Source organism: Berghia stephanieae, chromosome 1 (assembly GCF_034508935.2).
Source record: "Berghia stephanieae isolate SIO BIC M18660-M18661 chromosome 1, UCSD_Bste_1.3, whole genome shotgun sequence".
In the NCBI taxonomy this organism is placed as follows: Eukaryota; Metazoa; Mollusca; class Gastropoda; order Nudibranchia; family Aeolidiidae; genus Berghia; species Berghia stephanieae.
In genome coordinates, this window is record NC_088360.1 from 126,614,823 (window position 1) to 126,632,322 (window position 17,500).

At 36.5% G+C, this 17,500-nt stretch overlaps 1 protein-coding gene across 1 annotated transcript in view; it reads right to left on the reverse strand.

Moving 5' to 3' along the window:
• LOC144963068 (zinc finger SWIM domain-containing protein 5-like) overlaps nt 1–17,500 on the reverse strand; it is a 53,618-nt gene that overhangs the window by 12,588 nt on the left and 23,530 nt on the right. Inside the window, exon 2 of the mRNA XM_078896700.1 lies at nt 1,841–1,931. Within this exon, the coding sequence (XP_078752826.1) occupies nt 1,841–1,931 (91 nt within the window). The remainder of the gene's footprint in view (nt 1–1,840; nt 1,932–17,500) is intronic.

Sequence of the window (17,500 nt, forward strand, 5' to 3'; positions counted from 1 at the left end):
GGATGACATTAAGTTTCACTTTCAGGCCTCCAGCCTTCACACCAAGGGACGGTTGATGTTAATCTATTTATCTTCCCTATTATCTTTGACAAGTAATATATCTGGCAGTAAACAGTTCAGTATGGAGAAAAGCCTGTCTATGAGAAGAGATGCCAAACATTCTAACTCACGGTGAGTTGTTGGAGTGTCGGTGCGTGTGAGTATGTGGAGAGAGAGAGAGAGAGAGAGAGAGAGAGAGAGAGAGAGAGAGAGAGAGAGAGAGAGAGAGAGAGAGAGAGAGAGAGAGAGATTATCACTATGGTATTTGAAGAGTTGAGCAGGAGGATTGGGTGTTATAACAGCATTATCATCGGTCGACGATCCCTGTTTAAAGAGGTTACAACTACTCCTTTGACGTCCGGACATCCGGGTCTCAGATTAGGCCATATGGTTAAAATCATATAGTCATTTTGTATAATACTGTCTATTTTGGTCATCTGTTTGTGTTGGAAAACAAAGCCCCCCCCCCCCCCCCCCCCCCCCAAAAAAAAAAAAAAAAAAAAAACCACCAAAAAAATACCAAAAAAAACAACAACAAAAAAAAAACACAAAAAAAAAACAAAAACAAAAAAAAACAAAAAACAAAAAAACAACAAACAACCAACAAAAAAACAACAGAAAAAACAATACAAAACAAAACTAACAAACGCATAAGCAGCCGAATAGTGAGCATTAACGACGCGGTACAGTTTATCTTCATCTTCCAATTCAAGTAATTGAGCGTCAATCAGACAAGAATAGTGTTACTGATAGTTAATCCTCCTTACTAAAAAACAGTGGCGAATAATGTAAGAGCTTTAAAATGGCACCTATCTGACGATGTGTGCAGTATGAAATGAATACTTGGTTTATGGGGTCAGCTAAAAGAATAAACGAAGCATTTTGAAGCTTATTTGAACACGGTGAAAACACATTATTTATTTAAATGTTTATATTCATTAAAACCACCTCCATTTATTTTTATCAAAGCATATTTAATGGTGTAATAATCTCACAACATAACCTGAGCTCGTATTAAAAACTTAAATATTTTAAATGAACAGAAATGTAAAAAATGTATAAAATAAAAGCCAAGGAAGGGGGGTGGGACCTAAACAAACACTGATTTAAAAGATGTAATCTAGTATTAAAAACTAAACAAACAAGTAAAAGATGTAAGACAGTATTAAAAACAAATATTTTAAATGAAAAAGCCAAGTCTGAGGAAAGGGGGGGGGGGGGGGGGGGGGGGGGGGGGGGGGGGGTTCTAAACAAACAAGCAACGATTCGTGTAAGATTCACAAAAGCAACTGCCAAAGTTAAATCTCTGACTCTTTTGTCACCCCCCCCCCCCCCAAAAAAAAACAAAAAACAAAAACAAAAAACAAACACAAAAAACAAAACAAAAACAACAACAACAAAAAATAATATTAAAAAAAAATGAATAAGAGGATTGACAGAAAACGCATTTTAAAAAATTCCTCCAATCACTGCCCACGATGTATAAGAATGATTATTAGTTATATACCCTAACTATATGTATTCAAATTCCAAAATATGACCTTTAACTGTCGCAAGCGCCGTTATTTTTCAAAAGCGAACACATTTCTAACACTGGTCCAACAAATATATTTTAATAATTATTAATATATTTTATCTGTCTTAACACGTCACAAAAACGAGTTGAATCCAGATATTTATAGCATAAATTCAACCATAACAAACACAAAAGGCATACAATTCCATAGGCATCGAAATCTCACAAAATTTGTAAATAGAAGTTGAAGAGATAAACGACTTCCATTTGATTCTAAGTACTTACCTATCAAAACTAATGGAAACTTTGAACACTTTTTCTGGTTGAGTAAGTAAAGGGTTGCTAGGCTCTGTCACTGTTCCGCTTAAATGAAAACCTGAAAGGAAAAGAAAGGGGAGAAAAATTAATACAATGAGAAAAAAAATAGTTTCTTTTGAAAAAATAATAAAATAGGGTAAGAATAATAAATTCTAAGTATATTTTACTCTGAATTCTTTGCTGTTTCATTCAGATAAACACAATGTCCAGATCGAGATGGATAAGGGAGAAAAAAAAAAAAAAGGGGGGGGGGGGGGTTATCTAGAGGTAAAGTTGGCCGTGTCTGTTTGTCAGTCTTTCAGGTTGGCTATTCATTACTTTTAGATCGACATTTTGATTTTTGGTGAATCATTGGTTGACAGATAATACGAAACCATAATTTACATCTTGGTGAATCATCGTGTGACCCATACTGGTAAAAGATAGGTATGCAAAGATGTACGAGTGCCATAGCTGCCTTTAGTACATGTCAAGCAGCCGAATCAGCCAGCACCTAAGTTGGTGAGTATTATCGAAATATTATATTGACCCATTAAAGGAATTACACCGAGGCACCTGGCGACACGACACAAAGCATTTTTACCAATGTCCTGTGTTCAGGACAAATGGGGCTGATTACTGCAGGTGATAGGCTTGTACTTAAGGTAGCTATTCTTTGAAGAATGAATGAAAGAATGTGATGACGATGATGATGACGACGGCGATGGCGATGATAATCATAATCATCATCATCGTCATTATATTAGTAGTAGTAGTAGTAGTAGTAGTAGTAGTAGTAGTAGTAGTAGTAGTAGTAGTAGTAGTAGTAGAAGTAGTAGTAGAAGTAGCAGTAGCAGTAGTAGTAGTAGTAGTAGTAGTAGTAGTAGTAGTAGTAATAGAAGAATAGAGACAGAATGAAAGAAAGAGAAAAAAAGGAGAAAGAGAGAAGAGATAGACAGAGAGGCGTAGAAATGAAAGAGAGAAAAAAACCCAAGAAAAAATATGGATCTGAGCCTCAAAACTAAAGATTTATGCCTGAAAAAATCAAAACACCCTCAGTCTATAATATCCTTTCTTTTTCCAGACAGAAAAATCTGCAACAAAAACGTCGCCTATTAAAATATGAAAGGTATATATTTAAAAGACATTTGCAATAAATCAAATCTGTATTTAAACTTGGATTACGTTACAAATTGAATTCCCTCTCTTGTCGAGGAGTGATACAAGGTGCAAATCTAGGGTGGATCTGTATTCTATCCGTCTAGTATTGAAGGTGGAAATAGAATAAAATAGTTCTGTTGGTTTGTTTGTTTGTGTGTGTGTGTGTGTGTGTGTGTGTGTGTGTGTCAGTGTCTGTCTGTCTGCTTTTTGTTCCGTTCACTGTCTAAAAAAAAATGGTTTTACGTTATATATTTTTTCGTAATAAATTATCTATAGTAGTTGTAACAAATTATAGTTATGTGTAATTGTGTGTGGTGTTTGTACCTTTATTAAAAAGCACAATCGGACAAAAACAAATAAATATAGGCTTTTATAACCCTTGCCATTATTTTCTCTTTTTTTTTTATCCAGCAGAGAGGAGGAGGGGATGGGGATTGAGAGTATTGAACCAGCTGAACTCAAAATACCGAACTATCGACACTGACTGACATGCACTTAAACACAACGCTGCAGTGCAACATCAAACATTAACCCTCGACCGGCCAAAAACCTCTACGAGGAGAGGGGAAAAAAGAAGACAAGTCTCGCAAGAACAAAACTGTAATAATATAGAGAGACGTGGCCTGTCATCCGTATTTAAGCACAGCGGTAGGACGGACGGACGGATCAATGTGACGTCGTTATTTGGCTGCATATAGTAACTGCCGCATCATGCGACGCGAGTTTAATGACATGGCGTAATTCTCACAGCACGACAAAACACAACAGCCGGGTTGGGCAGCAACAGCGGCTAACAAGGGGTTAAAAGAAACACGAAAGAAAAGGGAAGAAAGAAATGAAAAAAGGGAGAAAGGGGAAGGGGGAGGGTAGTGGTGGTAAAAAAAACAGCATCACCATCACAGCTAGTTGTCCCAATAATAGTATGACCATAAGCTTCTGGCGTTTATGACAAGGAAGCGGCTATTATTGGCCATTTCTCTATCTCTGTAAGTAACCATAAAAAAGGAATAGCAACAAGACATAATATGTAGCATTATCGCTAAATAAAGAGGTAAGAAATAAGAGCAGAGTTAGGAAATTGTAAGTTTCACTAAGTAAAGCCCCCCCCCCCCCCTCCTTTTCCACTGCAATTCCAAAAAAAAAACGAACAAATTACGCCGCATGACTCTTGAAACCGTAATATATCACCATATTTATAAACCAATTAATTACTGAAGGCTACTCTGGAAAGACACGTATTTAAAAATTTGGCCATAAAACTCGTCCTTCAATTACCGATCGATTCTTGACAAAAACTCTCAAACCTGGGACTTCGATCGATATATGAAGGACGAGTTTTCTGGCCAAATTATTTTATGCGCGTCTTTCCAGAGTACGGCATTTAACTGGTTAATGTTTTTGTTTTTAAGGGTTTTACGGCGCTTGCAACACATTTAGGTCATATCAGCGCCAGTAAAAAGGAAGAAAATTGGATAGTAAAAATATTCTAGATGTACAATTAAAAGGACTTAAAGAAAAAATAAGACAAAGGGCAATGGTTCTAATAGGAAACAGATGTAGATTCCAAGAGCACACTATCAGTGTACTTTGAGGTCACTTAAATGTTTCACCCAGACACCAGCACAAGATTCCACTAAGATTTAACTGGTTAAACTTGACTTGACACAATAACCTATATCTGACCATCATAACGTACAATTGGCAGGCATTTAATTTACGTAAATCGCTATTTAATATCGGGAAAAGTTATAAAGGATAACGCCACGATGATGAGATCAAATTATAATACACAGACAATCGGATACATCACAAACTGCTTATCATCATATTAATACAGCACAGAAATAAACCTTTCAAATAGCATTAGTACTCTTATGTCATAAGATAATAACATACGAACGTCAAACCTGTCTGGTATCTGGGAACTAAAAAAAACTCATATTTCATATTTTTTTTATCTTTCCATGGTAATAGAAAATGACAAAAGAATGAACCACCCTTCTTTAAAAAAAAAAATTAAATATAAAACGATGCAGATTCCAGACCTAAAGCAATGAGATGTTCTATTTGGACATAACGTAATTCTCAGTACTCGTAATTTGCAACCCACCCCCCCCCCCCCCCCTTTTCCTCCATAAAAAAAAAAAAAAAGAAAAGAAGAAAGTAAAGGTAACATTATACAATCATGAACAGTAAAGCTTGTTGGGCTGTATAACTTCGTAGTATAGATTAATCGATCAAAGCCAATCCCAACGACATTTTCAGAGGATAATAATGGTATCCCTGATATTTTGCAGGTCTGCACATCTCTTGTTACAAATTATAGTACTGCTTATAATCCCTAAGAAACACCCATCGGTTGGGGAGAATGGCCACAATTCACTACTTATATGTGACCCGCGTCTCAAAGCGGTATTATGTAGGGATAAACCAGGTGCTGGACCTTGAATTTGAAAGAAAGGTCAATTTCTAGCTAGACATGAAGTGAGTAGGAAAGTGCCAGAAGACAATAAATAGAGAATAAACATTTCGCGGCGGTGATGGGGGCCCGAACCCGCGACCTTACTGGGACGACAGCTCCGTCTGACCGGGGAGAGCGTGATTCTACCGTATGAGCTATCCACCGTTAGCTCTCTCTCTCTCTCTCTCTCTTTCTCTCTCTCTCTCGTCATGTAATCATCAAATGGCACTAAAACACCCTCTCGTTGAGACCAACAATCATTTATTATAATTGATTCGAATGAACGCCCCCCCCCCCCCCCCTCCCAACCAAAAAGACTATCACGAAACAACTTCAAAAAGAGAACAATCGTATCACGAGAGCTGGGATATGGCGATCGCAAAAGAGAAAGAGAAAGGCGCACGTAATTAATAATGCAAAACACAGCTTGATGAAATGAAGTCAAATCTTCCGAACATCTGCTGTTGTTACTACTGCTGTTGCACGATGCAAAAACGAATTTAAAAACGTCAAAATAACTCAAATCACTAACTTACTTTCTCTCTCTCTCAAACACACCTCCTTCCCACACACTGATATATATATATATATATATATATATATATATATATATATATATATATATATATATATATATATATTATATATATATATATATATATTATATATATATATATATATTATATATATATATATATATTATATATTATATATATGTATATATATATATATATATATATGTATATATATATATATATATGTATATATATATATATATATATATATATATATATACACACACACGTTGATGCGTATTTAAAAAGCCCACACAAATGCAATACACGTAGATAAATAGAGAGAGAGAGAGAGAGAGAGAGAGAGAGAGAGAGAGAGAGAGAGAGAGAGAGAGAGAGAGAGGGGGGAGAGAGAGGGAGAGAGAGAGAGAGGGGGAGAGAGAGAGAGAGAGAGAGAGAGAGAGAGAGAGAGAGAGAGAGAGAGAGAGAGAGAGAGAGAGAGAGAGAGAGAATGATCAGAAGTCAATCAAACTTCCGACAATAATTCACCAGCTTCGATCTTGATACTGGCATGCTAGAAGGATTCATCATGAACGAACATCAAAAGCCGAGTGCATTGTTCAAATTCGGAGAAGCAAATTGACACAGTGATTTACTTCCATTGAAATGTACGACAGAAAGCACAATGCCTTAAGACCATCTACTCCAGCTAATCTCGGATTCATTTCACGTTTGGTTCTTTCTCACTACATAATTGGCCGACGTTCGCTTCTTTATCTCTACCTTAAGTACTTTGTTCTTCATCAAAGCAGCCACATCCATTTTTACTCAGCTTACTTATACAAACAGCACATTCAGGCAGTCTAGTATTTATCGTATTTCAGTAAAAGAGCTTAAGAATGGTCCAAGTGTTCTTTAAATGCCATTATAACATAAGCAACAATATACCGTACATTACAAATAGCCTTCAACAGTCGTGGCGTCACTTTCCTCGTAATGACGCATATAATTAAATTAGCAACTGGTTCTAAACTATCGGAACAATGGCGGATGCCCTTATGAAATACTTCTCCAACGAGCATAAAAGTGTGTCCAGAGGAGAAAAATTATAAATCTGATCATGTTTTGACTTTTTTACATTCTGATAACATGACACGTGAAAACGGACTAGCCAGCATGGAGGATAAAAAGGCCCGATTTACTTTGTTTAGAACCAAGCTGCTCGTTGCTGGGCGACGTGACATCAGACTATTGGATTCTATTGCATATTCTTTGAGATAAAAATATCAAAACGGCATAAATAGATACAGGCACAACATAAAAACAAACAAACAAACAAAAACACACAAAAAAGCCCCAACACAATAACAAAAAACAAATCAAAACTCCTCCCCCCCCCCCAAAAAAAAAAACCCAAACAAAACAAAACAAAACAACAAACCCCAACAAAACAAAACATCCGTTATTATTGAAATATCATGAATGCTCAGTCATGCATGTATGTAGCAAAAAGTTCCTATCAAGGACATTTCTAAATTCAATATATATTTTAGCATTTATAGTTTGAAATTTTAAACTGCACTCTCTCTCTCTCTCTCTCTCTCTCTCTCTCTCTCTCTCTCTCTCTCTCTCTCTCTCTCTCTCTCTCATTACAGAAGAGATCAAAATGTCATTGGTACCGAAAATATAACATAAATATATTATAATTTTCTTCACCTCAACACAGAGATTGAGAAATGGCTTAGATAAACGGCAAGTGCGTCATATTATTGAAGTCGCAAATTATGATAGTATTGATAATACAATTAGCGGTGACAATTCAAAGCTTACAATAGTTGAAGAAGGAAAAAAATGTCGGTATAATCGCAGTGTTGACTAATAAAGAACTTGATTTAGCATCTGTTATAATTTGAAGAGTTTCCAAACGGGAGATATGAATCACTTTACAATGCAAAAAAATAAATGTGTGGACATTCTAAAATGTAAGGATGATCACTAAAATCTGAAGAAAAAAAAATGTGGATGACACTCTGTCAGAAAGAGATAAAAACTAGGATATTGGCAATAAAATACGAATGAACATAATATTTTGTTTTGTTAAAGGTGTATTTAGTAAAAGGAAATTTAAAATATGAACAAACATTAGGTATCTCAAGTACAGTAATCTATTTTTCTTTTTATGCGTAAGCTTCAGTTTGGAAAAAGGCAATATCGTGAAACGAAATGTTGTTATTGTGATTTGGCTGAAAACATTCTACTTGGCAATGGGTACTCGTAACAATCTTACAAGTTGTTCCAGACCTAATTATGTGGTTGATAGCTGATCCAAAATAATGAATTCGCTTTTGGCTGTGAAACAAACAGGCCTATCCTCCTATCTCTTGACTACCGTCTAATAAGGATGATGATAATAATGATCACGATAACACAATAATAATAATAATAATAATAATAATAATAATAATAATAATATAATAATAATAATCGTCATCATCAATAACTCGTGCATTTCCCACTGTAAAATCATAGGCTTGTCTTGACAAAAATCTCACCTTGAATTACTGTTTGATATTAAGCAGATAGATACCTGATTCAGTTTAATTGGTTCAACGGATATGAGGTTATGTGCTCACAAGATGAAATTGAAAAAAAAAGAAAAAAAGCTGGTGATAAATATATGGAAGATAACTCTGAAAATATGTGTGGTATCAAACAAAACAATGCAACGACTTAAATTATCCTCTTCCAAAATACCCCCCCCCCCCCCAAAAAAAAAAAAAAAAAAAAAAAAGAAAAAGAAAAAGAAAAAAAAAAGAAAATTTAAAAACCCACAACAGCAACGCGAAACTCTTCAAGAAACGCACCCCCTAAACAAACAAACAAGAAAAAAAACAAAAACTCTTTCAAAACACAACAACAACAAAAAACAAAAAACAAATCAACCCCCCCCCCCCCCCAATAACAAAAACAACACAGAAATAAAAAGACAAACATACAACAAACAAAGCAAAAACAAAACGAGACAGCATTCCTCGACTGAGACAGTACAGGAAGGCTGACTGTTTTTTTTTTCCTTTTTTTGGGGGGGGGGGGACCTTTTTGGGGGGGGGGGAGGGAACCTTGCATTTTATATGTCCTATATTTGGTACTGTAGTATCATGAACAACTTTAGGTTTTTACCTAAGTCTGGAGAGGAGGTGCACTACAAAAGCACAATGGTGGACCATGTATTACTCTGATAATGAGTAAATGGCTTAGATAACTTTGTGGAGACCATGGGCGAAACCTGTCGTTGCTCCTTGTATGACAATATTTCTATGCTACAGACAAAACGTTAATCCCAGATGACGAGTTGTTTTCTTATCAATGTATTGGCAAACTGCCTAAAAATAAACTTTGAATCTTAAATAATTTATGGACATGAAAGTAATACTAATAAATACAAAGATAACATCGATAGGTTGCTACAGATGGGAAGAGGTAAGCTGGGGTAATGTAACAATATTGCAGTGGGTGTAAGCGGGCCAAGCCCCAGCAATCCACCGTGACAAATAGCACTATTGGCATTGTCGTACAGTAATAAAAGACGGCTGGCTATCCATTCATTGTGATTGACTGGCTGAATGAATGTAGACAAATAACGCTGCCAGCCAGATAACCGTCTCTAATAAGCCGTCCGGATTAGAGGGCCGGAAAAAGCTCTTTACTCATTTCAGACACGTCTTTAGGAGCAGTACTTTCAGATACGCCCGTACTTTGAACTAGCCTAACCAACAGTACAATGACATCACTGAGAACGAGCTAAGACCCCACCATTCTGCCGGAGCGAGACCTATTCACGGCGGATGAGTGGGGGTCTCCCTGTAATGTTTCCACACATAACAACAGAGAGGGCCCAACGGATTGATCCGACGATATCCGTCAACATTCAGCCAGATGTGTTTACATTGTTTTCAGTTGTATCCATGGAAACGCGGATTATCAATCGTGTTTATTAATGTTTTAACATAGCGATCTCGTATGAATAAATTATCGGTCAAGGGGAGTGGTGACAACGACCAAGGCAATTTGACAGACACATCTCAGTTGACAATGGTTTTATGAAAAAAATTGAGTAACTGACGTGTTTGGACCACAATGTTACACACACACAAATACACGTGCGCGCGCGCATGCACTCACAAAACGCACACACACACACACAAAGGGGGGGGGGGGGCAACCGGAGAAAAACACAAGTGAGAATCTACAAGCCTTTTGTCATTTTACTATTCCTCTCTATATGTTTCTTTTTTTTTTTCTTTCACACGGCATTTCATAACAGAATTAATCCCTAGTTAAATATTTAAAATAGCTGTCATGTCAGAAGAGAAAAAAAAAAACCCCCCAAAAAACTTCAAATCAATCTTTTGATTATGGTTTTTAAAGTGGATTATGATAATACAAAGAATAAACGCACTTTTAACAAACTAGATAGGCGCGCCGCGTTTTACTTAAATCATATTTCACTGCGTTGTAATAATGGTAAATTCCTGAGCTACATCCAGTACCAGGCAGGCACGATCAACGTGCACAAGACAGCGATATCACAAAGTCCCAACAACGAAATTGTCAGATACTGACTCATCATCCATGTCTCCCCTCCTCCGTTTTAAAAGAGGCTACTGTTGATAAAAGGCAATGTCTGAGATTGAAAGTTTTTGACAATAGCAACGGCCGCCATGAAGACAGACCGTTAATACAAACGTGATACTACTAGCACTAGCTGTCCTTTAAAATTCACTCAGGTGTGGAATAACTACGTTATTTGTGTGTGTGGGTGAGTGGGAGGACATGGAATGCACACACACACACACATACACACACACACACACAAACACACACAGCGGTTGGTTACTTGACCAGGACTTTTGAAATCCCATGATAGTGTCATACGACCTGCGGCCTCTTTGCAGTGTCAATGGGACTGGCGTAGAAGAAACTATTTATTTGAAGAAAAAGAAAATACCATTACTATCTACAGACTTGGTGACGGGATACCTTGCATGAGGCAAAAATAGAAACTGCTTTAATGTGGGCATACTCACGAATTCTTTCTCATCAAAAGACAATTGTTTTGCCACTACACATTAATGTAAACTGACCAATTCATTTATCAGAACCATACAACCATAAAGTCTTTCTAATTTTCTGTCAAGAGAAGAGGTTTCCAACAGAAAATATACACAATCAAACAGTCAAATAAAATGGATTCTTTCAAATAAAAAGAATACTTCCACTTGAACAGGTGCAGTGACCTTCAATCTGGAATATAAATCAATGGCAAGAAGAATCAAGAAGAAAAACATATTTATTTTCAAACCCCCTCTGATAGCCTGGTTTAAATCGAATCTGGAGCGAGAAAAAAATACAAATTAAACCATTCGTGATAATATATCACATATATATCGTATATAAGAACGATGACTCGGCTCTGTGTTATTGTTTTTAGACCACCAGTTGGACGATTAGTTCTCAATAAAGCCCCTCTAACTGGCAAAAAAACAATTTTTATTGAGCTTTTATATAGAGCAATGTCCACTAAACGTGCTCAAATCGATATACAAGGGGTCCCTAACTAACAGCAACACATGGCGTATAGGACGAGCCATAAACATAAAGCCATAAACGTTAAGGATTATAGTTTTGTGCGTTGGTATGATTGATAAGACAGGGAGGACAGAACAGGAAAGTATTTTACCTAAACGCATAGAATCAATAGGAGGCGTGTCTATGGTAACAAAACTCCCAAGACTGCTCTACAAGCACAGCTAAACATTAAAACTGTTATTCCAGTGATTCAAATTTCTGTATGACCAAATTTGGAAACCGACACTTTCAATATGGGCATAATAAGTGAAAAGAACAAAGCATGATTTGAAAGGAATTTGATCTCAGTCCCCACCTTAACCAAAAGTCTTAATCCTGAGCCTATTCGACCCGTTGAAGACCCCATCTTATTATATTATGAATTAAAAGTTCTGCGACCACGTTTGTTTGTTGTTGTTTTTTCCTTCACATCAGGTACGTTTATGTTGTCAATGCATCGCACAGAGTAGAGCAGGCCGATCAGCCTCGCACAAATCGATGTAGGATGGATGGCTTGATAAGACAGCATGCATACATTATACAAGATGTGCCCACCAATAAGCAAACTACTTTGTAACAGCAGGCAGCAGATAATGTTAACACGAATTCAAAATCATTACGTGATGCATTACAAAGTCCCATGAAAAAAAAAAAGAGAAGATAATGATTGGCTTGAATATGAATGAATGTCATACGGTTACAGGCAACAATCGACAACTCGATCACGAACCCTTCATACCACTACATAAGGAGCTTCAACGCAGTTGGGAACAAACAAACCAAGCAGAAAGATTAGGTGAAAATCGAACCGGAATTGACACGATCCAAGGACAACTGACACGACCGATGATATTATGCATTGCGCGACACATGCCATCGATCCCGATCCAACCAATAAATAAACAACAATAAATAAATGTACACAAATAAAGCACATCACGTATGTTGATAAACTAATATATGAAATGAAATTATGCTTTCTAAGACGAGATAACTTTCTACACATAAAAGTCTTGTCCTTTCATAGGTTGCACAAAACGTTGATAAAATAACACGACAGGTTGAGAAACCCGAGTGACAAGAGACGACATCGCGAGGACAGTTTTATCTGAAAAATCTTTCTCGTGAATATCGAAACCTTTCCATAGTATGGAAATCAAGTTACCTTTCGGCAACATCTACTATTAGGTAAGACCAAGTCACGTGTCAGGACCCATGGGCGATAGGTTGACTCAACAGATGTTGGAAAAAATTACACTATAGGCTTCCTGTAAGATTTAAATCTTTCAAGACTCGCGTTTAATCACAAAATCATATAACATTGCATTCGTTTCTTATTATGCCAAAGCCTAATGCAAAGCCACAACAGATAAATCTTGAAAACAACATAAATCGATGGGCTTGCAATATTCGTCGATCACACTAGCTCCTGATATAATTTTATCCCCATGAAAAGCAACGTGGACGCCTTTGTTCTTGTAGGAGAAAGGATTTTTTTTCTTTATCTGTAGATACCACTAAGGATCTTTTGCTTTCGGTTCAAGGGGTTCAAGTGTTATGAGCAAAATGCCATGTGAAATAGATCTCAGTGAATTGAACAAGCAAAAACCTTTATTATCATCAGTCTTCTTAAAAATCTTCGTTATTATACCACAATATGGCACTTATTTATTAATGAAAACTTAATAGGGTTTTCTACACTCTGAGCCATTTAAGAGCTTTTTGGCAATCACAATTCCAATACAGTTGACTAGAATGTGGCGTCATTTTAACTAATCAATTATCATACTGTTTGTCCGTTTATTCTGTAAACTCTTGATATATTCCTTCTTCTTCACCTCTTCCTCCTCCTCCTTCGTCATCACCGTCATCATCGTCATTATTATTATTAAGATTCATCATCATCATTTTCGAGAGTATTCAAGGCGCTAGCGACACTTTCCAAGTCATTTCAGCGCCAGCAAAAAGAAAGATGATAGGATAGACCAAAAAACAAAAGTATAACAAGGTCCTTGCAAGCAACCAATAAAGAGTAAGACAAAGAGAACTCGTTAAAAAATTGGTTCCAAGAGCAATCTGTCAGTGTGTGTCTAGTTTTGAAACCAAACAAAATGCCTGCCCAGACAAGCCTACAAGGTCCCTGGCAAGAGGGATGACATTAACAGTTTACAAAACAAAATATTTTGTTTCAATCAAATATGTGATTTAGGAAAATACAATGATTGTCATTAACAATGTAATTTAAGTATTGAAAAGAATACTTCCAGTTAGATCTTTAGTGAAAGATAGATCGATTTGCATGTTCCAGCATGAATGAAGCCGGGAGCTTCCAGTAGGAGTGTGCAAGGGGCAGGTCACTCATCCACTACATTGAAGTGTAAACATCTGAGTAGTTTATCTGATCTAACCATTCGCCATTCCAGTCAAAACTACGAATCCACTCTACAGCTGAGAAAAATGGCAGGTTCTTTCGGCATACCAACACTCAATGCCAATTTCGGACACTGGAAACGTACATAAGCCTTAATATTTTCCTATAGACTAAATATCTTTCTATGATCTAACAGCAAATTGGCCAAATACGAACACTACCATATTCATCATCACCAGCGACATCGTCATCGCCAACCGTAACTAAATAAATTGAACAGAGAGCAAAGAAAAACAGGCCTCCATCAAAGTGACTTTATCAAACCGACAGTCGGTCGATGATCATTACCGCCGCCTCATAATGATAATTGTGCTGTCGTAGGCCCTGCCTACTGATTGCCATTGAAGACTAAGATCAATGCATGGAAATAATCCCTGAGGTCAGAAATAATGTGAAATATTCAGGAATGGAGAAATGGGTGCATTTTCTATCCAACGCACTGACAGAATAAAAAAAAAAACCCAAACAAAAAAAAAAAACAAAAAAAAAAAAAACAACAAAAAGCCACATTTTGACGTTTCTAAAAAGCCTGAATCCCCCCCCCCCCAATATAATATTTTGATCACCAGTGTTTGTAGATGCCTTTCAAGCATTTTCTTTAAACTACTAAGTTCTAAACGTTGCCCCCTTAATGCTTATAGCCTAAACCACCAGCATTCTTTTGCTCAGAGATTTATAAAAATAATATTTTAAAAGATTGAAAAAAAAAAATAAAATTAAAAAGTACAATTAGTGATTAAATAATGGATTCGAATCTTTTATGGCTTTGTGGCCTGTGCTCGTACCAAGAGCCAGTCATGTCTATAATTACTTAATCGATAAACATGTCGCCTGGTACAGATGCTTAATTAACAAAATTGTAATCCAAAGATGTTTAATCAAGAAAATTGTTCCGAGTATTTGTTACTATTGCTTTAATTGAGACAAGGCCCTGGAGCCCTGGTGAACTACTCAAACAGAAGTAAAGTCAAATAATAAGATATGAAAAAACCCCCAACTAATTTCTGCTTCGATAAACATTTCTGTGCGTGGAACTGATAACAAAAAGCCTTCGGAGATTTCAGTCCAAACAAGGACAGCAATCGATATCTTTGACACAACAATAGCCTGTTACAATCTGTGAAGTGAATTGATCCACTGGAACAAAGAGCACATAATTACAATTTGAACGGAAGTTAGAAACCACCATAAAGCACTAAACACGCAGCGCTTTGTCTCGTTATCTTTTCAATTCTGTTCTTCAAGCATAAGGCCAATATTTCAAAGTATATTGATTGGGAAGACAACGCAAACAAATAAAGTACATCAAGCAGACTAAGGAACGGACAAGAACAACAAGCGCCACCCCCCCCCCCCCAACTCCCAGCCTGATAATGCAAAAAAAAAAAAAAAATACTAATAAGGCCCACTATTCAATAAATGCATGAATTAATAAAGCATTTTCTAACACACACACACACACACACACACACACATACACACACGCACTAGCTATCCAAATACAAATCATAAATATGGATTTCAAATTTTATGAATACCAAGTAACAAAACTTTGTTCAACCATGTGAGGAAAAGATGGGGCTGGAGACACTCCGTCGTAATCGATGCTGGATCTACCCTCGCAATGGAGTCTATCATCTGTATTCACCAATGGAATCTACCGTATTTATCACATGACTCCCTCCGTTCGACAAGTAGTGGACTTAAAAGTCGATTGGTTGCCACTTTCGATCAAAGAAGTATTTTGTTTACCACACAAAATTTTGAAAACAACTCTTTTTTAAAAAATCAATACTTGCTTTTCTTTGTTTTATTTTTATATTTAGGGGTATTACGGCGCTGGCAACATTTCGGTGCCAGTAAAGAGAGAGATGATAGGTGAAAAGTACATCTGAAGTTTAAAGCACCAAGAAAAAATTAAGGGGACTGGTTCAAATAAGGAAAACAAGATTTCAGGAGCAATCTATCAACAGGCTTATTTTGACACTACCAAAAAGTTCCACCCTGGTACAAGCAAAGGCTGCCGCTATGAAAGATACACTCAAATGTTTACAAAGTACAATATTTTCAAAACTATAAGCGATAATACCGCATGGCATAGAGGAATTACAAACCATATCTCCAAAACAAAACAAAAAAGTTACACACCTGTCTCCCTCCCAGCTAAGGATCCCAGGCAGGACCAGGAAAAAACCCCACGAGATATGTCAATTCAGAACAAACTTGAGAGCAACGCGGAAAAAAACCCCATGCAGAACAGCAATAGTGACCTTTCCTGCCCACCATGTGAGGATGAGATGATGAGGCAAAGCAGCTAGCTGATGCTCTTCGTTAAATTTACAATAAACTTCATTAGTGCTCCGTCAATTCTCAACCATTATTTCCTTTTCTCCATTATTACTTCCTAACTTTTTAATCAACTCCTCACAGTGTTGGGCCGGATTTACGAAGAACCATAATGGGCACACATTATCTGATAATGCAAAGTAAATTCTTTGCTATAATATGACAGTAAGGTGTTGATATAACCCTGTAAACTCCTCTATCCTCTATTCCGGGTTCTCACACTTGACCAAAATAAATAAATAAATAAATAAATAAAATAAATAAATAAATAAATAAATAAATAATAAAATAATAAATAAATAAATTTCCATGTTATTCATAAAGAAAATCATCGATCGGAAAAATTACCAATATAAATTACACGCCACAGTAGCTAAATGCTGCATAAGATAAAGTCAGTTTATTTTGTTGAACATAAATATTAAAAAAAACCCCAAAAAAACCCATCGACAATAGTAATGAATTCTAAAATCGTTTTCAAAAATTATAAAATAAGAATGGTACTGAAAATGCATCCTGACATGAACACGACTTGCCAACATCATAAAGGAACATGTTGACGACATCACCACCATCATCATCCCATCGTAAAATAACACCAAGATCGATACCAACAACAGCAACCGAATGCCGCCCGCAGCAGCATTATCAACACACGTCAATGGTAGGATCCAACCGGATCGCAGGCTAAAAGTAAGGATATCAATTTTATAATTATCATTAATTTCGTGTTTTTAAAACGGGCAGTACACGATAATGGATGAATAATCGATATGCAGAGTAGTTGAGTCGAGCTCGCCCTTTATCTCGGGATAGCTGGCTGGTTTATGCGGGGGAGACGGCGAGTCATTTTCCAATAAACAATTTAAGTACAGTGTACCGTGATCAATCCCGGTTGGTCTCTCCACCCTTCGCATTTGTTTACATATATATATATTTTTTTTTGCAATATCTTGAAATTTCGCTTGTCTACTTTCACAACTACCCATAATTATCATAATATATAAATCATATCGAGTTTTTATAACAAGAAAAAGAAGAAGAAGAAAAAAAGAGAGGAAAACTGAATGAAAACAAGAGCTCAATATGAACGGCGATTCCCTTCG